The sequence below is a fragment of the Pempheris klunzingeri genome, chromosome 17 (genome assembly GCF_042242105.1).
Source record: "Pempheris klunzingeri isolate RE-2024b chromosome 17, fPemKlu1.hap1, whole genome shotgun sequence".
NCBI lineage: Eukaryota > Metazoa > Chordata > Actinopteri > Acropomatiformes > Pempheridae > Pempheris > Pempheris klunzingeri.
The window spans coordinates 13,870,520-13,896,779 of NC_092028.1; the positions used below are offsets into that span (position 1 = coordinate 13,870,520).

General features: G+C 42.5%; 3 protein-coding genes across 5 annotated transcripts in view; 1 reads left to right on the forward strand and 2 right to left on the reverse strand.

The window, feature by feature from the left end:
* Nucleotides 1–3,567: 3,567 nt before the first annotated feature.
* Nucleotides 3,568–8,537, reverse strand: jpt2 (Jupiter microtubule associated homolog 2). The gene is made up of 5 exons (XM_070847323.1): nucleotides 8,371–8,537; nucleotides 7,215–7,366; nucleotides 6,602–6,753; nucleotides 5,556–5,592; nucleotides 3,568–5,125 (listed from the first exon to the last, which is right to left on the reverse strand). Exons 1-5 carry the CDS (start codon nucleotides 8,424–8,426, stop codon nucleotides 4,851–4,853), a joined length of 672 nt encoding a protein of 223 aa, XP_070703424.1. The 5' UTR covers nucleotides 8,427–8,537; the 3' UTR covers nucleotides 3,568–4,850.
* Nucleotides 8,538–9,478: 941 nt separating this feature from the next.
* Nucleotides 9,479–25,138, forward strand: cramp1 (cramped chromatin regulator homolog 1). Of its 2 annotated transcripts, none has more exons than XM_070847318.1 (20): nucleotides 9,479–9,554; nucleotides 11,359–11,735; nucleotides 13,614–13,816; nucleotides 13,978–14,131; nucleotides 14,838–14,921; nucleotides 15,109–15,157; nucleotides 15,587–15,672; nucleotides 16,206–16,329; nucleotides 16,662–16,743; nucleotides 16,977–17,939; nucleotides 18,156–18,333; nucleotides 18,866–19,038; nucleotides 19,144–19,218; nucleotides 19,600–19,681; nucleotides 19,957–20,067; nucleotides 20,732–20,889; nucleotides 21,422–21,608; nucleotides 21,746–21,913; nucleotides 22,211–22,356; nucleotides 22,957–25,138. In XM_070847318.1, exons 2-20 carry the CDS (start codon nucleotides 11,360–11,362, stop codon nucleotides 23,068–23,070), a joined length of 3,513 nt encoding a protein of 1,170 aa, XP_070703419.1. In that variant the 5' UTR covers nucleotides 9,479–9,554; nucleotide 11,359; the 3' UTR covers nucleotides 23,071–25,138. The 2 variants fall into 2 exon arrangements, with proteins under 2 accessions (XP_070703419.1, XP_070703418.1); XM_070847317.1 differs by lacking the exon at nucleotides 9,479–9,554 and adding an exon at nucleotides 10,769–10,977.
* Nucleotides 24,950–26,260, reverse strand: part of dhrs7b (dehydrogenase/reductase (SDR family) member 7B) — a 100,149-nt gene continuing 98,838 nt past the window's right edge. For both annotated transcript variants that reach the window (XM_070847322.1, XM_070847321.1), the window contains exon 7: nucleotides 24,950–25,965. In XM_070847322.1, coding sequence (XP_070703423.1) covers nucleotides 25,760–25,965 — 206 coding nt within the window. In that variant the 3' untranslated portion in view covers nucleotides 24,950–25,759. The remainder of the gene's footprint in view (nucleotides 25,966–26,260) is intronic.

Below are 26,260 nucleotides of genomic sequence, written 5' to 3' on the forward strand. Positions count from 1 at the left end.
ACAAACAAGACAAACAGTAAAAAATATATAAGAAAAACATAAAACTGTCAAGTTCAGCCTCATTCTTTTGAAATCTTGTTGTTTTACATCATGTACATGAAGCACAAATACACTCAAGTCAAACATAAAGTCTCATTTTCAGGTATTTCTTTCAATAATCAACCGACTTATTCAGAGGTCAAAGTTTCTGGACTCAAAATATCACCCTATCCTACATCCTAGTTCAGATTACTAATGTAAAATCTGGGATTTTATGTCCTCATTGCTTCTAATATTTCTCCCTTTATTGTTAAGAAACAGATTTGTTAGCTCTTCTCTAAAACTTCTGTTTAGATAATAAGGTAATATTCTAAAATATGTGACTCCTTTGGCAGAGCCATAACCAATATTTTTAAATTACTGACAGACTAGACTAATATTTTGCAATATTTATTATTCATTGATTTGTTCTGTTATATTTCCTGTATCTGCTTAAATGGCGAATACCAACTGCCAATGAACAATACTGAGGACATGACCTCAGTGCTCTGCTCTTTGTACTTTGGTTTATGCAGTCACATGCTTGCCAGTAGTTTTATTTTGGAAGTTGAAACCGGAAATTGTGTCCTTCCCTATATTGTCTTTGTATCCCACTTGACCCAAGTCTGCAGCAGGACCTGGTGCTACAATTTAATAATAATGACAATGCACTCTGCAAACATGAGATGAAATGCTTCACAGTGGAGACAATTATGCACGACTAGACCTTCTAAAACCTTATCGATAGATTATTTTGATAGATACAATCTCCCATCTGACAGAACTGAAGCACCTGCAACATTTTTGTTTTAACTAGCACAGCAAGAGAGGGCAGCTCAAACAGTGTGGCTACAGAAATCTGTCTCCTACATTTTTAAACATGGGTTTACTAAAGAATTGATGGAGGAAACAGTTAATATTTCTATTTCTGAAGAAAAATAATTTCCAGGTTGGTTCTTGCAGTGTTTACTGACAAAAGAGCAAATCACGAGGTAGAATCAACCATCATGGCTCAAAAGGCTGCAAAAGGGTATCAAGTACCTTTGAATAACTATTTAAGCTATCGTAATAATGTTTTATGAACCAAAGTGATATTAAGACTGGCCTTGGAAATTGAAAATGCATGAGATAACGTTACAGTTAGACTCAAGATTTCTGAACTTTTGCCAACTGTGCATGATTTAAAAATATGGTCACAATAGGAATTTACCTCCATGATCATAGATGGGGAGAAATTCAGCTATCCACAGTCAGACTGTTATCAGGTACTGGCAGCGAATGCACTTGACTCTGCAAAAGAGATAAACAGAGATGCCATGTCTTCTTTGAGTGGATATTTCCACATAGCTTATCATATAAAGAGAGGAATCAGTCTGCATTTGGTATTAAAGCAACTTTTGTACACATTAAATACATACACACGTACTGTACATACAGGTTGTGTTGTGATTGTGCTGGAAGTATTCCTTCCTTAAAGAAAATGTAAACTTCATGTAAAGTCTCCGTATAAGGTTAATATAAGCTGTAAGAAATAAGAATTTAGACCAGGAGGGTGGGTGTTTACAGCCTCAAGACCCCACAGACAGGACAGCACACCGTGAATGAAAACCACTTCCTGACAATGAAATGGAACAAGGGGAAAGAGTAGAGAGCAAACATTTTTCACTTGAACTCTCCTTCAGTCAGACAAGCGTAGCTTGGGCTATTGTTTGCTGTGGAGAGGATTAACAATGGACACAAAAACTGGTCAATGAAGCATGAAAAATGGGCGAATAAAGGGCCCACAGCTCTAAAGACAAATAAATCTTAACTCCCACCATGCTTATTACTATTACTATATTCATTACTAACTGTATTCCTGGTTCACAGTGTACACCTGTGATCAGGTGGTGCCCTTTAAACTACCACTCTGAAAGCGAGACGGCAGTATTAATGTTCAGCAGACCTGCTGCAGCAATGAATCAAGGTCGTTGAGGTCAGACAAACTGAATGAATTCATTGCAAGTTAAACCTTAAAATGAAATAAAGCGTTCAGACTTCATGTCCAGCTGGATTTGCTTCATCGGCTCAAAGCTTCAGTTGTCCTTCTTATTTCATTCAGCAGGTGGCAGTGAAATACTGACAATATTTACATTTCACACCATTCATCAGTTTTCCTCTGAGACTCGGCAGCATGAGGTGGGCAGACCTCTGAGGGTCCTCCCTTAGTCTGAGGTGTAGGCCCACTGCTCGGTGTTGCACAAAAGCAGCCAAAGCAGACTTCTAAGAATGTGGATAAACCTGGTCTGAGTTGTGAAACATAAATCAGCTTTCTGTTTTCTCTGCATGTCCCTGAATCTGCTTGGTCACTTTGAGTCTTTGTGTTTCTATTGTTGTTATTTGGTTCTCAAATCCTTATTTACCACATTATCTTGCAAACCATTATTACCCAGGTGATCAATTACAATAAGCAGAAACAGAACAATTAACAGTGTTGAGATGATGGTTTTAACTGAGCACAAGTGGCTTCATACTAAAAGTTTTGATTATAGGCGTCTCAGCTCCTGTTGTGGTTTCCTCCTGCCAAAGAGTCACAAGGCGGTGTAAAAGTAATATAAACATCTTGAGCTTTTAGTATAATGAGTGAGATAAACTCAGTAACCTCACAGCACAGCACAGCGACCTTTAACCTGAAAAAGACCTGCCTCATCAGCCAGATTGACTTTAACATTATTGTCTAAAACACACCATGTCATTCCGGACCATCATTTGAAGTCAACCGAGACGTCAGGCGCTTGTCTGTTTGCTCTACACAGAAGTGTACAGTGATCATGGTAGAGGAGCTTATGCCTGCAATTTTCTTCAAACCTTATTCACTTTTCCTCATGAGAAATTAGTTGAAAACTCTTACAAGCTGCATGTGAAAGAGGCTTTGGTTACTCAAGATGTTGGTCACAATGGTCCGAGCAATCAGCCAGAGCTCAGCCTTCACCAGTGCCAAGTCATCCTTACCCACAAGTGTGACTGCAACAGGATGCTGGGCGCGAAATTTCAATTTCATGGCTGACATGTACATGTGAAGGCTCAGGCCCGCCTGCCGTCTGCTTTCAGTTGTAGGAACTCATTACTAGAATGCAAAGCATAAGGAGGTCGAGCTTTATGGACGTACAAATACACCTCTTGGTACCTGTGTACAAATATGTAATGTGCTCTTGTAACCAGATTGCTTATAAGGAGAAAAATGTAAAAACACAAATGTTAAGTCGCAAAGCTAAAACTACATTTTCCTCCAAGGCATAAAGTGGCCATTTTGTCTGAAGAACAAGCAGCTTGCATGGAGTGCTGCCAAAGGGCAAACCTGGACAAAAGAATCAGTGTGATTTGAGAATTAACTATAAATCTGGAGAGGACAAGACTTAGTTTGTATGTCACATTTACACTGATCCAGACAAACATTCTGCGAGGCATGCATGGTATCTCACTTACTATATTCCTAATTAGCAATTATTGAATTTCGACATTCTGAGAAGTGTTATTTCTGTGTTTCTGGAAAGTAAACAATAAGCAAACTCTAAATGCAAAACAACAGTTTTATTGCAATACACAGGACTTCTTTCTTCTGCTGAGCTCATTGCCTGCCAGGCACATCAACACAAGGGGGACAGGCTGGCACCAGAATACCATAAATGTACGTCGTGAAGTGGGTGAAAAGATGATAGTCATTGAGCCCACCTGCACTCAGGTAGGCCACATGCTTGTCCAGAGATCACTTGTCTTCAGCCGTTTTAATTTAAAACATAAACAGAGGCCTACCCCAAGCAAAAAACAAAGAAAGGCATGTTGTCAGACAAAGCAAGCAATGAGGACAAAGCAGAAAAGTACCTGCACAATACAATTGCATAAAATCAAAATGGAATTTCTTTAAGGAAGCAGAAACATTTGGAAGTAAACAACTGCATTCATCTTTGTCAATTTTTGGCATCTTTCCTTGAACAGAGGTTGTGCTCCGACAGCCGATTAATGCTAGACACATGTTGAAATGCGGAGAAAAACAATGAAAGAATCATTCATGAGAAGGCAAGAAAGGTGAAAAATGCTGAGCTGATTATAAGGCTTCCGATTATAGTCAATAGTTGTAGTTTAACATGTATTATTTTGATAAGTGGCATAACATGAGGTTTTATGTAGGCATCCAATAATGATCTGGCGACTAAAAACAGCGGCACTAGTGGAACTCCCTGAAACATTTTCCATTGTTGAGAAGAATGATTCACCCCCTCCTGACTGAACAATTACACTTTAAGGTTTAAAACAGGCACCCTGAAGTCTGAACAAGTCTGCGTGCTGGATTTTCCCCAGATCATTTGAATCTTGGACTCTTTAAAGCTGAACATTGTACAAGCACTCCAACATCTAAACCATTCTTGAGATGCAAAAATCTTTTTTAAATGACAATTGTGCCTTAAACTAAACTACATTTAAACAAGCTGAAACAGAGTGAAAACAGTAACCGCAATTTTGAGACTAAACAGTGTCACAGTTACAGTGATTAGGTTCTAGCTCGCTTGTTGATTGATTGACTGATGATTGTATGATTGGTATGATTGCAGGTTTCAATGCAGAACAGGAGGAAGTGGACAAAGAGCTGGGAGTCAGAAATAGGGCTGAAAGTGCAAGATGTTGAGAACAACGTATTTGACCAAGACGTTGGCGCAAGAAACAACATTTTCTGGTCTGAATTAGATGTACAGGTGAAAGAACTGTGAGGAGAGGGGTGTTGGAATGAGAGAAGATTAACAGGGGAGCAGACAAGACGTGTATGGACACAAACTGGGAGGAGTGGTGTGTTCAGCTCAGTAGAATACCACGCTAGACTTTCCTCCTGGGGGGTTCAGGACCCTGTTGTGAGAACGAGGCTTGGGTCCCAGATGAGGCTCGTGATTCTTCGGCTCAGTTTCATCGCTCACTGGTGGTGGTGGTGGCGGTGGTGAGGAAGAGGAAGGAGCGGGCTCAGGCTCTGCGGGGGCTGAGACAGGAGCAGGCTCTTCCTTGACTGGCGTCGGAGCTGGAGAGGGAGCTTCCTCCTTCACCACCTTCACCACGGGTTGGCTGACCTTGACTTCGGGTGCTTGGAGGTGGGAAAAAAAGGTCTTACAGAAGTGCCAGATATAAAAACATTAACACTTATTTTCACTTTTAATACCTAGTAGAAATCATCTTTCCAGAGTCTGTAGAGATCTCAGTGGAATGGCCTTAAATAGACACATTTTAAATGTCCTATTTCAAACCTAAAGGCAACACTTGACATTTTTAATTTGGCAACATAACAATTAGGTTCCAAACTTAAAACGCAATTTTCATTAACCATTCAATGTGGAGTGGAGGATCAAAAGGAAAGGCTGTTCATTCAAATTGGTCTAACCTGTTAATTAAAGGGATACCCAACTATATTCTAATTAATGTACTTTCAGTGCTACATTGAGTAGAATGACTCAGTGTAGGAGAAATATCCCAAAGAGTCCACATCCACATTTTCCTTCCTATGCAAAAACACTCACCTGGTGATTCAGGTTCAGGTCCCACACTTAGATTGTCCTGCAGAAGATTAAAGATAAGGAGATTTCTCAGTGTGAAATATATAAAAGGATGTCTTTGTGTTACTTGAATAAAGCTCAAATTCCCTGCAATTTCCAAGACCAAAGGTCCTCTCTGATGCATTTTGAAGTGCCAGTATTTATTAAGCCCCAAGCAAGACTCACCTGGTAAAATAAGGGAAAGTGAAAATACTAAAGCTGCATCATGTAATGTGGCTGAACACAACATTTCATCTGTGATCATACTCAGCTCTGTCACATGTGCTCTGGGGTACAGGATCAAATGAGTCATAGCTAGGAAGTGACCATCACCCACGCTGTGAGTGGTTTCAATGTATTTGGGCACAAATTGTATGAAATAAGTAAAGCTTATTTTAATTTTCTACTTATCATTTTGGACTTATGTGATAAAGAAATGATCATTAATACAGTTGATATAGATAAGTTTCCCTGACCTGCCAGCAAATAACACGCACGTTAACATTTAACTGTAAAAAAAAAAACAAAAAAAACCTTCAAAACACTCCACTTTCCCAGGTATGATAAACACCTCACATGTCTTTTCTAGGGTTTCCAGAGCTGCAAGTAAACAGCCGTATGGAATACAAACACTATTACCAATCTCGACAAGTTTACAGAAAAATGATAAATCAGCTGTTTTCTTAAAAAATACCTGTTTGGAATTTCTGTCACGGCTGAGATTATTGCAAAAGATTCAGCAGTCTAAACCAACAATGCTCTGGTTGCACAAGTACTATTGACCTGTGGAGAAGACTGATTGATACACAAGGATATGCGACACGGTTGCTGTGCTCTTCAAGTCTTACAGGATAAAATATGGCACGTTTCTGGGCCCTAGCTGCACAGTGGTGAACGGACAATGAATATATGTTTATTATATACTTTAAAAGCTTTATAGCAGGCGTGTTCATTGTCAAGAATCGGAGGTGAAAAAGAATTTTAAAAAATAAAACATATGTCAGAGTCTAAAATATAGGTATGTGGCTTACCTTTGGTTTATTTGGGTGGCTTCGGCATGGGCTTTGCACAGGTGCACTTTCTGCAGCCCCAAATATGTTGCTGGTTTGTCCACCTGGAGGCATGGGTTTCTGTGGCTGAGCTGGTGCTTCAGGCTCCCCAAATATTCCACTACTCTTCCCACCTACATAAAGCATTACCAAGATGTGTGTTTAGTTTTGAAGCTCAATCATAAAGACACAATTTATTTTTGATGCCAGTGAACTGCACAGCCTCATTTGTTGGTTCTGCAGGTCTACGACACTGTAGCAGAATGTAAGAAATACTTTGGCATATGAATAGAGCTTCATTGTGTCTACTTATCCTTCAGCCCTATGCAAATTATAGTGTCATATACTGTACACACACTCCACCCAGCAGTCCCTGTATGGAAACATTTTTTTCAACGGCAGACTGGACTGAAACATACTTGACAAAACCAAATATTCCACAAAATCTGGAGGTGGATTTCACATCCAGCAAAGAGAACAGTGATGGTGCTTATGTCGAAATGATCACATTATAGTGACAGTTTTCACACCCTGGACTTTGATAGACGCTTTGACTGGCGTGCCACAGCACATCCATTAGAGAAGCAGGTCTGACCTGGAGGATTGGAGCGTTTGGGGACACTCTGGGGCTGCTCTGCTGGAGCAAACACTTTAGAGGCCATCTTATTAGGTCTTCTTGATGGTGCAGCATCATCTTCATAGCCGCCAAACAGGTTACTGGAGCCACCACCAGGAGGCTGCAACACCCTGCAGAACATGAAAGAATATAGTATCATTTTTATAAGATCCTATCCAATTTATTTATCAAGATCAACTACATTGTGCAAGTGTGGCCTGATAAAGACTTCAGAGATTTCAAACAGATTTTTAACTGATTTATTTGGGATTAATTTCTCTAAATCTTAACAGATTGTATATACTCATCGGATGTATTAAAGTTAACACCTATCAGAGCATGTTAATCCTTGCCGGATTAAAGCGTGGACAGTGATGTGAATGTATTACAGTCATGGAGGATTATATTTCACTTATCACTGTGACAAACATGATGTCATATTTTTGTTCTGCCACACAAGGAGGACAAGCAGAAAATAGCAGGTAACTTAGCTAAAAATATGTTACAGTGCAGCCGGCAGCTTAAGCCAACACAGCTAAATAACAGGTTACTTGATTATATGCCGAGGAACGGCGCCATGCGTCTGAAAACTCTTTAATTTGTGAGATTTGACGCTGTATTATTTCACGCTATTAAAAGCCACAGCACGTGAAGTCGATAATTTAAGGTAGCTGACCCAAGAAGTGACACTTCCGAGACACTGGGAGGAAACCGAGCCTGCTTTAACCAGAACAATGTGGCCACAACGCCGAGGATGGCGAGTACAAAGAGGAGCAGCCTGTAGTGGCTTTCACACTTCCGCAGCAGACAACGCCTGGTTGGTTAGCTTAACAGGCTAATTCTTCACTCTTAAGTTTGCTAACACAAGATAACTCGAACCGAGCTAGCTGCTGTCCAGCTGCCACGCAGATATTTGGGCTAAGTGACTTATGACATCGCTGAGTGTTAGCGCCATGTTTGAAGACATTAGCAAAAAAGAAAAGGTGACGTTACAAAAGGCTACGAAGGGCTCCTGTCACATAACGTTAACCTACATTGAGACACTAGCTGACCGTCCGACTACAACACTCGGTTTAAGACGCTGGAGGCCATTTCTGTCACACACAGCCAAGCTACACGACTACATATTCTTCACCTTGAACTTGTTTTTGTACCAGTATCCAACCCTTGAAACATGTTCGTCGAAGTCATAGTGGTTTTTGTTTTGAGCCTTCAAGTTTCCGAAGACAACTTCGTCAGTTTGCCAACTGGACGACCAGCAACTTCCCCCAGCCTGAGAGTCCAACCAAACTCCGGAGTGAAGAATTTCAGTCCACCCAACTGTGACACAGAGGAATATAACTGGTCCGCTGCCAGGCTGCTGATTGAAGCGGTGCGCTCGTTTCAATACACACGACATCCCTCCAGCAAGGAAATGAACTAGTAATCCATTGCGGCGAGCTCTTTTTAAGACAAATCTGTTATTTGGTCACAGCAGCACTGGTGCCGCTGTCTTTAGAGTTAAATTTCATTTCTTCACTTGTTAAATACCTGTCTAATTTCAGACAAGACGCTAAACTCCTCCCCGCCGGTCTATCAATGAGTCATGAAAACAAGCGAACCCTTGCAGCACACTGGTATGTGTCGCTTGTTTTTATCACCGGGAAGTCTGGCCTGAGTCTGAGGGAGCAACGCAAATAAAAGTGCAGATGCCGTTGAATCAGAAGCCGTTTGTGTCGTGTGGTGTGTGCTTTCTGGCTGGTGTGTTGTAGCCATGGTTTTAGTCTGTGTTTTACAGCCGTAAATATCAAGCTCTGATTTAACTCAACCGGCTGATTTTCGGCGTACGCCAGGAATGAATTCAAGCGCGTCCTCTAAATTCCACATTTTGATTTGATTTTCAAAATGTCAGTCACTTTATGGGCGGAACTTCTTTTTAGAGCGCCAAAACAATCCAAAACGGAGATCAAATGTCGTTGAAACGACATTACATAACTGAGCGAAATGTTATTTTATTGGAGAGTGAGGTCGTCTTTAAACTTTAAAAACCCATATCGGTAAACTTACACGGTATGACAGGAAGAGAACGGCGATTGGTTCTTAGCAGGGCCTCTCTCTCTACCAATTGGTGGAGCCTCCTGTCAATCAAATTCTAACCGTCGTCCTCGTGTATTTCTGACCAATCACAGCGTTTGTTTTCCAGTTGTAGTGGGCGTGTCTATGCGCGTGGTTAATCGAACCGCAGGAACTGTCATCGGTAACAAGCTGGACGGCTGCCGCCAGCTAGCGATGCTAGCCTGTGTGTCGACTGGGAATACCACCATCAGGCTTCCACTTCAGGTAAACTGTGACAGCGGTGTCCAACTAACAAACTGTTTTAGGCTCTGCTTAACGTAATCATCATGTTACAAGCAGCTTTTGTAACGTTATGTATGACTGTCATGGCGTTAACGTTAGCTAACGTTAGCCAACAAGAGCAGCCATGCTAGGTACCACGTTATGTATGGAGGCCACTCTTGTATACATGTAATACAGTTTACTACAACTAGGTTAACGACCACTGTTAGTATACATACATTACAATAGTGCTACATTACATTTCTAAAGTTACGTCAACCTTGTAGAATAGTACCAGACAAGTGGTTAGACTACTTCAGTCATCACTAGTCACCAAGGACTGTAACATTGCAGGGAAAATATGTAAGTTAATGTAAGTCTATGGAGTGGATTTCAGTGTGTTGCTGTCAGACTTTAGATTCATCTGAGTGTCTGAGAAACCTGAGTATAAATTAAATAGTAGTTACATTAATCTATTATTATTATTACAATTACTTGAAGTTAAGCTCTCAAGAGGACAAGTACATGTTTATAAACTTTACAAGTGGTTTCACTGGTGTTTAGGTCAGATATATTTTGTGGCTGATGGAAGTTGTCTGAGATTTAGCTTTTAGATGACACAGAAAGGGGATTTAAAGGCTGTGTCGGATTGTTAAAAAGGGAGGGTATTCCTCATCACTTTCATACTCAAGCTGCTCATCTGCAATGAACCTTTCTTTGTTCTAGCCTTCTGCTGCTGTCATTCCTCTACGCTGCCACCCCTCTGAATGCTCATCAATGAATAGTTAGTAGATACCAACTGAGTAAACACAATAGCCAAAAGATGTGGAGTTTACTCATTAAAGCATTATTTTACAAATGCAATACACCAGGTCCTGGTGTGCACTGGGCACAGAAAGCCTGGTGCTGATTTTGAAGTATGATTAATTATTAGTACGAGGCGACAGTGATGTGAGCAAATGCAGCATTGTCACAAAGCCTTACAATATTGCAGGATGTATCTGAAAGAAAATAGTTTTTCAGGCATAATTTCTGGAGGCGATGGTGACGTAGTGACAAGCAAAGTCCACTTTGCACGCAGGTTAATAAAAGTATCTTTGCGTATCAATTAAAATGAGCTCGACCGACTGGGGCGATAGACAATTACCCTTCAGTGCATGCAGCGGGTATCTGTTATTTGTCTGTGGTTTTGTAGTTTTATTTCTTGTTGCAAAGAGGCATTAAGTAATGTTGTTGCTGAGAGAAAACAGTTGAACTGCGCAGAGAGTTCAGCTCAGTCGAAGCGAGAGCAAGGAGAGGGCAGAAAGCGGAGAGATCGGTCTCGGTTTTATTATGCTCAATTTGATCAGCATTTGCCAATCTAACCGGTCGGACTCATGGTGAAGAGAAAGAAGACGTCGCCCACTACCGAAGAGCATGAAAATGGGTAAAACAATGTTTGAAATAAACACTTTATTTAGAGGTCGAATGCACCGAGGGGTTTCGTTGTCGTTTCTGCAGGGCGCTAAACTGAAAAGCGCTCGCATTTGAATTTAGTTCAAATTCAACCTAAAATATTGCCAATTTGAGCCGAAAGACACTTGGTTAAACACTACCGTCAGTTACTGAACTATTTTGGTTGTTGAATATAATTAATCTCAAGACGTTAAATGCATATATTTGGTGTTGTTTTGTCGGGACTGGAGAGGGGATTTGAAACAAACAGCGGCGGCCATGTTGAGAGACAGTGAACGTCGTCTTTAGAAGTTAATTTCGCACAACGCTTTGCTCCTAATGTGACAATTTTCCCCTGAATGTGCTTTGGCAGCATGACACTGGGCTCCAGGGAGGGGATCGGTGTCGATGGGAGGAGGAATCCGTCCAGAAAGCCCGAAGGTTGCGACGAGGAGGAGAGCGGAGAGCAGGCGAGCGAGGAGCGCAGTACAAAGGGAGACGACGGAGTGGAAATTCTTAATCCATCAGCCACGGGTCTCAGCCCCGGTTCAGCTCCCGTCCTCCCCGCCTCTCCACCGAACCGAACCGGGCTAGGCTCGACCCAGCATCCCCAGACCTCAGCGGAGCCCGCCCCTCCGTGTCACGACCAGCATCATTTTCTCCGATCAAGCGTTCGACCTCCGAGCAAACGGATCCGGAAGGATTCAATCGGCTCTGCCATCAATGGACATGGCGGGGCAAAATCGAAAGGTACCGTAGGTGACCGGCCCGGGGGGAAAGTGTGCATAGGTGGGATTAGCAGGGGGTCTGCTCACAGTTGCGTCGGCGCCACAGTGTTTACAGTTTGTTTACGAGTGATGGCTACACTGATGCTGTTTTTGTTGCTGGTGTGCACTCCCTCAGGGCCACTGGCTGGGTTGTGCTCTGGGTAGATTTCTGGCTGCCTCAGCCCAAGTTGCAACACCATCCTGTGAACCATTTCTGTGAGAAGGAGCAGAGCCACAAGGCAACACTTAAATATCAATTAGGATGTCGTCTGACTAGTTTCAGTTGCAATTTATTTGGAAAGTCGCCATTAATGGTTTAAAAACACAGGTCTGTCAAGACTGGTATAATGAAGTGAGTGTTGGTTTTACACTTTGGTACTTTGGCATGGAACTGAGGACAGGGAGCTAATACAGAGAGGGTGCATTGTTATTCTAGAGAGCTGCTCATGCTTTAATTTATTTTTATGCATTTATTTATTTTTCAATAGGAAAAAGCAGGATGATCTATTGTCCTCTGCCAACAATTTTATGATCCACCGATCCAACCAATTGGTGAATTAACATTTTGAGTACACATGCCAACGCAAAACAATGTTAATGCAACAATCGACTAAAATGGCAGAGTGGTGCATTCTCATTTTAGCAAATCACAGACACTGTCAGTGGTGAATTGAAATAGTTTCACTGTGTGTCAGAACAAACAACTAAAGCTAGAGATGACTTTAGGCTCTCGGGATGGATGTTTCAACACCGAGGTATTGCCTCATCGATGAGTGATCCCAAATTATGATAAACATGAACCGAGCACTGGCTTGATTAAATGCATCTGTGTAAATGAGGCTTCTCCTCTTTGATCTCCTTACCACCAATCTGACAAGACTCAAAGAAAGGTGGGGCAGCAGGACCATTCAGTAGGTTTGTGAACTCACAGTTCTTGTAGTGGCTTCTGCTCTTTTGTTGTTAAAGTGCAACTCCACCAACCAGAAACCTGTACATTACTCATTTTGTTTCCTCACAGATTTAGTGATGACTTATTACTGACTAGTTTCACTGTGTTTTAATTAATCTGCAGTGACATTGTATAATTTTTTTTCTTTCGTAAAAATGAGCTGGACTCAGATCAGACAAAAGTAAACATTTAAAGTATATTGCTATATAAGTGTGTTTTGACAGGCATCACTGATGATACCTCTGATGTCTTTCGTCGTTGTTGTTGTAAAGAGAAAGAGACTGTAATTGTTTGATCAAATTTATATTTAGATAGTTGTTGACCACTCGACCAACAAAGCCCCACTTATTTTGATATGCTGCTATGTTGGTTCCCATCTATTTTAAAAGAGAGACTTCTAGGATTTTGCCTATAAGCCACACAAATTTGCAATTGTAAATTAACACCTATTTTGGCTCAAAATCCACAGTCATCCTAACAAAGTGCAGTAATACAACAGCAACTGCCTCTGCGTTTGTGTTAATGCCTTCTGGCACAGTGCTCTGTGCAGGGTAAACTTGGCCATTGGAGCCCACCACGAGTTGGTTTTGGACCCGTGTACAGTGGACCTGGCCGTAGGGACTGATTGCTTTCCTGCCTCCTTGCCAGAGCTGAACCACAGAGGGGGGAGGCTCTGCAGGTTTTGCAGTGTAATGGCAGTGGGTGGCTTTGTGTGCATGTATTTTAACATCTTCCAAACCACACTTCCCAGAACTACAATGGTGTTTTCTTTCCATGCTATACAAAACTGCCAGGACAGTCAATCAAAACATTTGGCTCAATCCTTACATTTTTTTTTACTCTGATATTTCACTTTTGTTGTGTTTCATGACTGATGGATTTGTGGGCTCCCCGGCTTTCTGTGTAACACAGGGGCAGAGAATGGCTCTTCCTCCCAAGGAGCAGTGGGACAGTCGGGGCCTGTGGCTGGGTCCACAGGGGGAGTCTCCAAGGCCTCCAAGGGCCAAGGGTCTGCTGAAAAGGAGGAGCAAGCCGGTAACCAGAAGAGGGCCCGTCGGCAGTGGGAGTCTTGGAGTGCAGAGGACAAAAACAGCTTTTTTGAGGGGCTGTACGAAGTAAGTGGTAGAACCAAATAGATGGCCACTACCTTATGTGGCATAAACGTTAACTTAAAGCGCTGGCATCTATGTTATGTATCACAGGATACCGCACACATAGTTAACATTTGTCCTCATATGTAACATCTTAATCTAATTTCTACTCCCCTGGTGTCCAGCATGGGAAGGATTTTGAGGCTATCCAGAACAACATTGCAATGAAGTACAAGAAAAGAGGCAAGCCAGCCAACATGGTGAAGAACAAGGAGCAGGTCCGCCACTTTTACTATCGGACCTGGCACAAGATCTCCAAACACATTGACTTTACCAATGGTGAGCTGCCCTTTGTCTTTGTCACCTAAACAGGTGGGATTTTACTGAGTCTCACTGAAGGTTGGAGGGTAGAAAAGTATTTGTTTCTGTGAGACGGAGCTCCATATTTAACATCTCTTTTTACAATATTAATCTGTGATATGAACCATCTCATCTTGTCACAATTATCCTGTTATGTCCATTAGAGCTGTCTTGAAGAGGTAACATGGAGGCTGTGTGTCCAGGTGTTGAAAGGGCCTTTAGATTATATTGTTCACTCAGTTTGTCATGCTGTGAAGGCAAATTTAGCTTATTTCACACAAGGACAAGGCTTAGCTGTTCAAATCTAGTCAACCAGTTAAAATATCTCAATTTGTTTGCGTTGAAATGGTGTTAGTGTTGTGAATTTGTTTTAACAGTGCCTCTTAAAACAGTCACTGTCATGGCAAAAAACCCAGACTTAATAGTGTTAATCAAGAGAATGTGAATATCAATTTCTAATCTAATCCAGGACAATTTTCTTTAGTCTCACCCTGATGTCTATGTAGCACTTTGTTAAGCAGGGAGACCTTCTCCCAAACAATATGTCAAAAAGCTCTCCAGATAAGTGCTTTCCAGTACAAAAAGTCCTCAGTGTCACAGTTGTGTTATCTTTATTTAGCAAACACATGCCTCCTGTGTTGCTGGTTGCAGCACTGTTGTGACTTGTGCCACCTTTCCTTCTTAGCGTACTCCAGAGTGCTGAAGAAATCCTCCCAAGAACTGTACGGCCTCATCTGCTATGCCGAGCTCCGAAAAAAAGTTGGAGGATGTAAGTGAAGGCTGTACATGTGCTTGAATGCTTTTTAAAGTTGTTTGGTGTGTGTGTTTTTTTTTGCTGTTAGCTTGGGACACAAGGGATGTAATTGAACACTGCATGCTCCCAGTCATGGGGGACAGCTGCTCTTGAGGGACGATGTCGTAAACGTCTCTCTGGCTTTGTGTTTTGTCTTCGGCAGTAATGGATGATAAGAACGTGGCAAAGCTCAACGAACTCATCCAGCAAGGGTAAGTCTGCTGTAAAAGTGAAAGAAAGCGTAGCCCACTCACTCTGTTTTCAAATTGTATATTGAATAACACAAAGGGTGTATTTGCATGAAACCTCAAGGACATTTAATTGTCATTACACAACACAGGGTTGTACAAAGAAATGGAAGATGTGCCACACACAGAACAAATCATCATTTCTATTCAATTCAAGAAAAGCACATTAGCAACACTAACATTTAACAAGTAGACTTCTAACATCACTGAGCGATATTTAAAGGGGATCTTTCAATATATTGTTTGATATGGTACAATACAACTTAGTGCATGGCTAGTGTATTTAAAAATGCTTTTGTTTTTTGTCTACTACTTGTAGTGTAATGTGATCCAGAAAGTTTTTTTCTAAAAAACACCCTGAGGATTTCATTGTTATTCTGTCTGTTTGAGCAGGGCCACCACTGTACGCTCCAAAGGGAGGAACTTGCGAATCAAAGCGCCCATGTGTCGTGCACTGAAGAAACTTTGTGACCCAGATGGTGAGCATGTGCATGCGCAGGCACCCAACGCATACTATACAAACGAATTAAACAAACATCAGCGCTGAAAATATAAACCACAGCGTTGGCGAGGGACATGGTTTGTGGGGGCGGGGTTTTGGCAATAACAATGGCAGCGTGTGGGCTAGTGGTTTCCATGGTAACTCTGTGGGAGCAAAGTGAGGAGGAGGAGGGAGATGGTGGAGATGAATGGATCTGACTGGCTGCCACCTACCCCTCTGTTCAATAACAGACACTCAGCAAACTTTGAGAAACCAGTGTTTATTTTCAGTATTTTGCAGAAAATCTTGGCAAATGGCCTCGTCCTGTTTTGTTCTGTTCCTCTTCAGCACCATTAGTTTTGATTTCTGTGTTTTTGTTCCATGATAATCCATTAAGCATGAAACTTTGCAAGAAGGCATACTCAACTCTTCAGCACTGCCAGCTGTAATGCACATTTCACGTTGAACACCTGACCTTTCTCCTCAGAGAGCTTTATTTGTGTTTCTCACTGTGTCCTCATTTCCCTGCAGGAGTGAGTGATGAGGAGGACCAGAAACCAGTGCGTCTACCCTTGAAGGTGGCAGTGGAGCTCCAACCACGAAGTAACCACTCCTGGGCCCGCGTTCAGAGTCTAGCCCACAACCCTCGCCTCAGGTCAGACATGCCTGTTAGCTAATGTTTCAGAGGAATTCATCACCAAAAGTCATTGTCAAAAGCTTCCAGTAACAATCAGTATACAGCAACATCAATATCACCTAAAATCCATGAAAATTTAGTTGGCATTCTTGTTCGTCTAAGTTTGTTATTAGACTGAGCTAGAGCTGTTGCAAACAGGATCTGTTGTGAAAACTTCTTATAGGTGCATTCAGAGTGCTCTGATACCTGACATTTGAGTTTGATAGTTTTCAATGAAAGAAAGGACAAATTCACAAACATCAATTTTTGTCATTCAAAAACTTTCTCTTTTTGTGTCTTTTCCAACACAGGATGGTTGTGGAGCTCCACAGGAAAGTCTCCAGCCTCATTGAATATCTGAAACAGAAGTGGGCGTACCATGACCAGCGGATTGTATCCTTAAACATCATATAGTTAGCAACTTCATAGAGCAGTCTTGATTGCATTTCAGTTTAGAATAAGTGTGAGAGAGGCGTAACAAGTCTTTGATCCAAAGTCGTCATGTGACAATGCAGAACAGTGAGCTTTAAAAAATGTTCTTATAAGTAATTAATCTTATCAGCTAATGGTTTGATAAGATGATTGATAACAGTGGTTGTGTTGAGTCCTTGACACTGGCTCTTCAGCTCAAGAGTCTTAGGGAGAGGGAGGCTCTGGAGGGCGGCCAGTCCAGCACAGCTTCTCCCTGCAAAACCCAGCAGGAGGAGCTCTTTCTTTTCCCAGCCGAGAGCAGCACCTTGACCACACTGCCCGGTGTGGCACGCGTGGTTCACTCCAAGGCCTCCTGCACTGTACACTGGCTAGAGAGCGGCAAGAACCGGCCTAATGCCAAGGAATTACCAGCTGCCCAGATTCTGGGTATTCACACGGCTCCACCACTTCGGACTGGCACCAAATCTGGACGGGGCGGCACCGCTGCTGCTGCTGCTGGAGGTGGTGGTGGTTCAGTGACTGTGTTGGGTGATGGTCGACGAGCTGAGCCTCTTAACCCTGAGCCTTCACAAGACAGTTCTACAAAGGTAGAGGAGAAAAGACCTCAGTCTGTTTGTGTCCCTGCTTTGTCTCAGCACACTGTGGCTCCAAGGGAAGAGGGAACTGGGACGGGACCCTCTGAGGGGGGAAAAACCTGTACTGGCGTGGAGGCCAGTGGTGGTTTAGCAGTAGCCAAAAGCATAGAGAGGTTGTGTAGTGGTGCAGAAAGCTCATCAGAGCAATGTAAGGAGGAGCTGAACACGAGCACCTCTTCCCCAGAGGCCAACCAGACTCCTCCAGCCAAACCTCCAGTGAGTGGTTCAGAGGAGGGAATGTCACAGGGCTCTGCACCGGCAGCCAAAGAACGAGTCGTTGAGCAGATCAGAGAGGAGGGCTGGAGCACCCGCGACGCAGAAAACGTCACCCTGGCCGAGCTGTACCTGATGTTTGGGAAGCCTGGCAAGCTGCAGCTGGAGTATGAGTGGCAGCCCATTGCAGTTCCTTCCAACAACCAAGAAAATGGACAAGCCTTGGCTCAGCCCAAGCCCAGCAGGACAAACCGAGTACTGCGTTGCCTGCTCAAGCTGGTTGCCACTGAAGTCAACCCTAAACCTTTGGTAGGGATTCGCTGTTACTTCTCACAGTGTTGTTGCTGGTTGCTAGATACCCATTTTAATTTGTATTTGGTGCCATAATTTTTTTGTGTTAAACAGTCAAAAAAGGGTACAAGAGTGAAGACATGTAATTTTATGCATCCCAGTAGCATAGCTGAAAAACGCAACAGTACATGTGCTGTAGAGCAGATGGTGTTAATGATGCGTCTCCACCTCCAGGCACCAGAGCTGTGCTCCACAGCGACATCACCATTAAAGACCCAACCGGAGGAGCAAAATCAGGCCCTCACACCTCCAGGGAAGGGTCCCATAGCAGGCGTTCGCAGCCCAAGCTGTGGCCGGCAGCAGGCCTCTGTCAGAGGGGCCAGGTTACACATGCCAAATGCTGGAGTCTCAGGTACTTGTTGGTCTCTCTCACATACTTTAAAGCTCCATTATATGCGCAAAATGTTTCCGTCATATCAGAATTGCAGCTGCAGTCTTGAGCATTGTAGCTACTTGGTTTTTGTATTACAAAATCTTGTTTGTGTTTTACTTGATTTGATATTCAACAAAATATCAAAGACGAGTGAGGATGCTTTATAAAGACCCACAAAGCTGCTTTTCTGATTTATGGGACATGGGGGGGGGTTGCTGATATTACTGTGATTGATTATGTGTGTGTGCTGATGGTGCTGTAGTTGTTTTAGTTTGATAATAGGAAGTTGCAATGTTGTGCAACTCCTTGATATGTGATTGTTTGAATACTTACTTTGTACACAATATTTTTCAGTATTATTAGAAAAGCCCAATACAAGTAAACTAGTTGCTTTTATGTGAGTGCTTGGAAATGAACACAAAGAATCACTGGATGCTGTTCAGTGAATTTAGACATTATTCTCAAAGTAATTTCCTTCCTCACATGACGCATCTTACTTATTCCCCTTCAGGTGGGCGAAACCTTCCCCGCTCTCTGCTGGGGTCGACTGCAGGCAGCGACTCAGAAGGCGGTGTGTTTGCAGTACCCACCACGCTGCCTCCCAACAGCTCTCGGCACAACAGAATGTTTTCCCCCAACAAGGAAGCTGAGCTAGCTCTCAGACAGCAGCTCGACTCCATCAGTGTAAGACAGATATGCGTTACTTTTTACACCAGTTGTACACAGACTAAGTTGGTGTTTCATCCACAAGAATATGCACAAATGTTACTGTGCTTTTTTTTTTTGCAGATGCAGTCAGATCTTTTCCTTTCTAGACAGAGAAAACCTCGGAACAGACAACTTCGGAAACCACTTGTAGTTCAGGTAAGAGACAAACAGAACTATTCTGTGCTTTCGCAATGAACACCATCTAAATTGCTTCGTACAGTTTAATGTAAACTGTCCCCGCAAATACTGCCCATCAGAGAACATGAAGGAAAAATAGTAGAAAATTTTGCATAAAAAATCTGTCATAATTTAAAAAATGTTGAATTTGTGTAAGAAGTGATGCAAGAAACTGTAACCGTATGTACAAGCTGTGTCCCAGTCCTCACAGTTGTCGGTGTTGGGGCTTTGATTGGGAAGGAGTTAAATGTTAACTTATTGTTTGCGCTGTAAATGTCTTTATAGTGTATCTCACTGCCATGTCAGTAGGCTAAAAGATAAACTGTACATGTAATTCAGTTGCCTCTGTTTCGTCCACAGCGAACACTCCTACCCCGAACTACAGGAGATACTCCTCAGCATGTCTGCTCCTTCTCCATCCTCTCCAATTCCTCTGCCACAGGTACTCTATCAGGCCGCCTACATTAGAAATCTGTGTCAGCAGAAGACGGAAATGTTTATGTGATAGTACTTTTCCCCACAGCGTTGTGTAAAACTCTTATGCTACATCATTCTCGGGTTCTTGAGTGGTGTGCCTTTGAATAAGATTATTTATATGTTGACGTTGGTAATACACTCAGCTAATGTGCTCTCTGTACATAACAACATGTCAGGTCTCTTTTTAAACAAGAGCTCTGCTAATCTCTTGCTTGCTTCGCTTCCTGTTTCTTCCCGCAGGAACTGGATCCTTCCGGCCAATCCATACTCGCCTGGCTCCCTCCTCCCGCCCCGTCCTAACCAAAGCTTCCCCCGCAGCGTCCAGCTCTGCAGCAGCCAGCCAGCTCTCCAGTACGTAGTGCTTTTAATAAGTTATCTCTTTTTCTATTTTATTAAAGCCCTGTTAAATTCTAGATAGAGTATAATTTGTGGTACTGTTTAAGTTTTCAGTTCAGTATAAGTTTAACAAGAATAAAAAAATAAACGGCACGTAAAGATTCTTTTCTTCTTATTTTGAAGCTCTCCTTTAATTGGGTTATAAACTTATCATTTTATGACATGGTTCCTTCACTAACTGGGCTCAGCAAAACAGGATGTCTACATAAACAACAAAACAAAACTACATTTTTGACCTCTTAAATTAAAAGGAACCCTCCACATGACACTTAACTGATAGTTGGGGTTAGGGTTAGGGTTAGTTAAAGGCTTCATACGCACCACCAACAATATTCTTAAGAAATATGTTTCCTTATGTTTGCTTTACACCCATGTGATCTCTGACAGTCAATGTGGTTTTACTCCTTTGCGCAGGGAAAAAACACGAAAACAACATTCTACACCTACTCACTCTCAGAGGAAGAGCTTGCTTTTTCCATTACTCCAGCTTTCATTTTTTGTATTCAAATTGTTGTTGAGGTCCACGTTCACATGCTAGTCTCAGTTCCTGTTCATACGCATCAGGTATGTGCTGATGTGACAAATCCCTTGTGTTTCTAAACTGTTAATACTATTTCAGGTGCCATTGACCTGGCTGCGAAGACTGCAGGCATCATCCCTGGCAGTCCGTGTCGGGAGCTGAATTCTCCCAGTGTTGATAACAGCACCCTGCTCGCCCCCACACCCCTTGTGAATGCTGAACCGGACTCTCAACTCCTCCAGCACAATGTCCCAGAGGTCAGCAGCACACACACACACATACACACATGCATAAACTGATACAAACCTTCCTCCTCTTCTCCTCCTCATCTCCACAGTTATGCTAAATGGCCTTAATATGTCATGTGTAATATGTCTTATTAACCAGAGCAGGGCAATAATCTAATTATTACTTTAACTGACTTATCATAAGCATAATTTAATTAAAGTTTCTCCTCCCTCTGGTGAATTACTCGTCATGAATGATGTGTGGTCCAGGTTTTGTTTAGTGATTTTATTTATTTATTTATTTTAAACACAGAGCAGCATTGACCAGCTGTGGTGCAAGACAACATGATGGCTTTAATATTAAAACAAATACTCCAAGTATCAAAGTGGAACTTTTTTTAGTTGCACTTGAACACACCGCAAAGACTACAGCCACCAGCCAATTAGCACGTTCTGGTGAGCGTGAGAGGAAATAACTCTCTACACCAGTACATGTAGTCTGTTTTCATCATTCAAAAAGGGAAACCAAGGGTAAACAAAGCAACAAATTTTCTTTTCTCAGAATGGTGTGCGTCCTCCGTCTCCTGGAGTGAGCGGTGGTGGGGACTCTCTCCTGTCTCCGCCCAGTGTAGCCTCACTCCTGGACATCTCTCTCCCTGGCCCTCCTGAAGAAGCTCTCGCCCCCGGAGAAACTCAGACACATATCAGTGACTCCATCATCGAGCTGGCCATCAACTCGGCCCACTATGGTGCGTGTGTGTGTTTCCATCCTACATGCTAACATTACGTGTGTGATGTGTGTGTGTGTGTTATCATGAGACATTAGAGGATAGTTTAAAAACATGTTAACTAATGCTCTAATGGCTGTTCGCCTACTCTGACGCAGGCGAGGAGGCCGCTCTCTCTCCAGCCAAGCTGAGCAACAGTGACGGCTCCAAACTGTTGGCCTCGTCTCCCTCAGTCAGCCCGTCCAGAGGCTGGATCCCATCGCCCAGCCATGACCCCCAGTGGTACCCCAGCGACTCAACGGACTCCACTTTGGGATGCCTGCTCTGTAAGTCCTTCTCTGTACAAGAAGATACTTTTACTATTTTTCTTTTTTCAGATGTCTTTATTAGTCCTTGTTGCTCTACTGAACTTTGTGTACTTCATATCCAAAGAGTTGCTCCCTTTGTGTCACTGGCGCTCATCAAGTAACATTTTATTTTGAGTAAACCTTCACAAAAAACTCCTGTTCCTTCAAATATTCATTATCTTATTACTGCACAATAACACTGAGTCATCTGCAGATGTGGCGATGAAGACGACTTTGTTTCTACTCTTCATGTGTGCTCTCCCTTCTATTCTCCAGCCAGCATGGTCTCTCCTGATAAGGGAAGGCGGACCACCCTAACCCCCTCTGGCCCCTCCAGTGGCACGGCTTTGCTCGGACCTAGCCTCCTGGACTGCAACTCCCATGATTCTTTTCAGTCCCGTGGCCTTCCTGATGTGGCAGAAGTAAGTTGAACCCCTTCTCATTAAGTGATAAGGAAGTGAAAGGAGCCTTTGTCTCAAAATTTGCATTTTAAAATTAGATTCCTTGTTAAAGGGATAGTTTGACACTGGGAAATACTTTTATCGCATATTCACTTTCTTGCCCAGAGTTAGATGGGATACCACTAAAAATGAATCTACAGCCAGCAGCCAGTTAGTTTAGCCTAGCATAAAGACAGGAAACAGCTAGCCTCGCTCCACCCAAACAAAATCTATCTACCAGCATCTCTATAGCTCACATATTAACATGTTTTAGCTTGGCTGTTTAATTTGTACAAAATTCTAATGTTAGAAATGTCAGAAAAGAAGGGGTAGGGTCCAGACTATGTCCTGGCTGTGAAGTAGGTGGATTGCATTAATTTTCAATAGGGTCAGGCTAGCTGTTTCCCTGTTCCTCATTTCTAGCTTTTGTGCAAAGCTAAGAGGCTGCAGCCTTATATTTCACAGACAGATATGGGAGTGAGATCGATCTTCCCATTTAACTCGTATTTCACCATATTTTCGCTGCTGTTCAGGCTGTTGTCATGCTGTTGTACATTGAAAGCCTGTTGGTTGTGCTTGCAGATGGACTCTCAGCTTGCTTGTATGATGAGTGAGAGCAGCGTGGACTACATCGCTCGCTTCAATGACCTGGCTCAGGAGCTGGCTGTGACCGAGCCCTCCATCCCACCACCCTGAGGATATGAGAGCATGGCTCTGGAGGACATGAGTCCCTGAGTGACTGGAGGAGAGGTTTCTCCTCTCTGTGCAGACTGTCACCACGCTGTCCCTCCTACTCAGGAGAAAAGACGGCTGTGGAGAAAGACCAACCCCCCTAAAGCCATCCCTGCCCTGTTTGTAAAAGTGCAATAATAATGGTGAACCTCGACCATTGTTCAAAGCAAGTTTGAAACGAGTTGGTTTCACTGAACTGTTCTTTAAGGTGAAATGCCCTTTAAAAACACTTTAGAAACACAAATGCGTTTACAAAACACAACCTCATGTACAGGAAATTACTATGCCATATCTAAACAACATTTTCACTGATCTTTTGTCTCTTCCTGCTCTTGTGTGTGTGTGTGTGTGTGTGTGTGTGTGTGTGTCTGCGCGTGTGTGTGTGCGCGTCTGTCCTAACTCTCATATCAACCCCCAAAATGTGTAAATCCGCCAAAATGTGCAGTTCAGACCCCAGCTGGTGGCAAACAGCTGCTAGAGGGTGATTTCTTTTTAAAGTAATGGCAGTGAGAGAGAGAGATAATGTGGTGAAATACTTGTCATAGTCAGCATTGTTACTGTGGTCTCAGTCGCAAAAGTAGAGCACAACACAGCAGGGCAGGTAGAAGCAAAATCCTCCGATACTGCCCTCCATTTCATCAGTGCCCTTCATCAGTTCAGGTTCTATTGTTTGCGTTTTAGGAACACAGCCTGCCATGTGTGTTTCGAATCAGGTTCATCATTTCTGATATTCACATGCAAAATGGCAGCTTTTGTTGGTTGACTGTGTTTGTTGGCAGCGCTACAGATGCTAACCTTTCATTTTGTGCTGAAATCATACTGGAGTTCAGTGTCCATTGCCAGTCATTTCATGCAGTGGTCTTCAGGCTGGATTGTTGTGGCGTAAACGAGTCGAGAAGAAATATCAGCTTTAGTCTCCCACATACTCATCTTTCACTTGCCACTTTTTTACATGTTAATTATATACCCAAATATTTAATCTAGTTTTAAATAACTTCGCAACAGTAGTTGGGAGTTTTTTCCACTCGGCTACTACGGTAAAACACCATAGCTCTCTTGCATGAGGCAAAGAATTGAAGAAACAAGTAGAGCCATTTTTAGTCCCCCCCATAATGTGACTGGCCACCTGAAATGAAAATAGTCTAGGGTACCATTGAAAGTTCCCAGTAGTTGCACTCAAACTCAACAAAAGCAAACTGTTGGAAGTCGACACTAAAGCCGTAATTATCATTCCACATATTTTTATGTTCTTTAAATTCCAAGTAAAACCTTTTGATTGGTTGTACAGAAAACATAAACCCCCCCCATTGACTAGTACTGATATCGGATGCTAACAAAACACTATGGCCAATGCCAACACGACTGACTCCTAAACGCTCATCATCTCTTTAACATCAGCCCACTCTGTGTGTCATGAACTTGAAGGTAAATTACCACGTTTAAGTATTTTCTCCGGGTAATTTCACCATTGCGATGTTCACTGTTGCGAATACACGCGTACCATGGGAAGTCCAGAGTCAATGCATTCAGTTGTTCTCTGAATTTCAATTTACCAGCATCATCTACGTGCAGCATTGTGGACATTTTGTCTTGTCGACATGTTTAACTTCATCTCTGTGTAAATTTTAGGAGAGCTCTTGTTGCCATTCCACAACTGGGAATTTAAACGTTGGCCTCCTTTAAGCACCTTGGGGGCTTTGACTACAATGTAAAAGCTCTTGTGATGTTAATTCATTTGTGAAAGACATTTGAAAAGGCGTCATCTTCTCACACTAGATAGGAAACAATGAAGATGACTCTTAAAGAGGAATAAACAGCAGGTTTTGTCTTTGAATCTGGCATGTTTTTTTTTTTTTTGTCCTGTTGAAGGATTTATTTGTACAAATGTCAATTCCAGTATTCACTGCGCTTTTGTAACATAATGTAAAATGTTATTTGGACTATTTATTGTTAACATTTCGGAAAAAGTGTTTTAACTTAATATTAAGAGAACATCTAAAAAGGAAAAACCCTGTTTAAAGTTTTCAGTTTGTAAAGGGTGTTTTTATTCTGTGTATAAAGATAGTTATAAAACATGCTTGTTGTTTGTATTCACTGTGCACTTCATGATGAGTGAAGTTTAAATGCAAACTTTTACAAGGAAAGTATGTGGCCTTAGGGTTGTTATTAACAGTTTAGTTTTGTCAGCTTTTCCTGGGATAGATGAGTGGATGAGTTTCTCTGCTGGCCCCATTCAAGAAAATAAATTCTCACCCATCAAAACAATACAACACATTTTGCTCCTCTGGACTGAAATGAAGTGATAAAAGTGGCTGAAAACAGTGGGACAGCAGAAGACATGGAGACAGTAGTAGTACCCTGTTCTGGAAAATAGTACTTCCCAGGCCTGACAGACCAGACTGACATCTAAATTACAAGTGAGACATTAATGCTTTTTACTTGTAAGCCAAGTCCATAACGAGGAGTCACTTAGAGCGACATGCTAACCGACTTCACAGCACAGCTTTGAGTCCTGGCCTGATGCTGGCAAGTGTTAGTGAAGAGCTGCATCTGTTCGCGTCTCCTGTCCATTTGGCCTCCACGTGAAGCAGTCCGTTACACTCTAACGTGCCCCTGCGAGCCTCTCGGTCCTCACCTGCTGCTGCTGCTGCCATCACTCATCTTTAGGTTTCTGCTCCTTGCGAGCGCGAGCGGACATGAGTTTGAAGAAGAGTGCAGGCCACAGTGTGCGGAGGTAGATGGCCAGAGAGGGCAGAGGTCCTGCCAGAACGACATCTTTGCTCCTCTGACGGACAGCCTTCAGAACCGCCTGAGCCACATCCTGGGGGTCCCAACCCGAAGCTGTGGTTTTATCCAAAACTGAAAGCAGGGTGACCGCAGAGTCAGTAGGTCAACTAATACAGAACATTTTTCTTGTTTTTTTCTGCTTCCATTTTGGCTTTTCTCCTATTTAATGTAATTCTTATTAGCCTGTTGTGAAAAGTACATCAAAATGCACAGTTGATGAAATGCGCTACACAAATAAACCTGCCTTGTAACCCATCTGTGATCAAATGTTTATTTTACCAACTGATCACACTGCAAGGGATGTGTTGAGAGAAAACCTCCTCTATGTGAGAACATCAATATGATGCACATTCGTAGATGCCACGTA

Coding starts and splice junctions, on each gene's coding strand:
- jpt2 (XM_070847323.1), bottom strand. CDS start 8,426: ATGACTTCGACGAACATGTTTCAAGGGTTGGATACTGGTACAAAAACA. Junction 5,593..6,601: donor GCCACCCAAATAAACCAAAG/GTAAGCCACATA, acceptor AATCTTCTGCAG/GACAATCTAAGTGTGGGACC. Junction 5,126..5,555: donor ACCTGAACCTGAATCACCAG/GTGAGTGTTTTT, acceptor CCCACCTCCAAG/CACCCGAAGTCAAGGTCAGC.
- cramp1 (XM_070847317.1), top strand. CDS start 10,928: ATGGTGAAGAGAAAGAAGACGTCGCCCACTACCGAAGAGCATGAAAAT. Junction 13,817..13,977: donor TTTTTGAGGGGCTGTACGAA/GTAAGTGGTAGA, acceptor CCTGGTGTCCAG/CATGGGAAGGATTTTGAGGC. Junction 19,219..19,599: donor GGAAACCACTTGTAGTTCAG/GTAAGAGACAAA, acceptor TTTCGTCCACAG/CGAACACTCCTACCCCGAAC.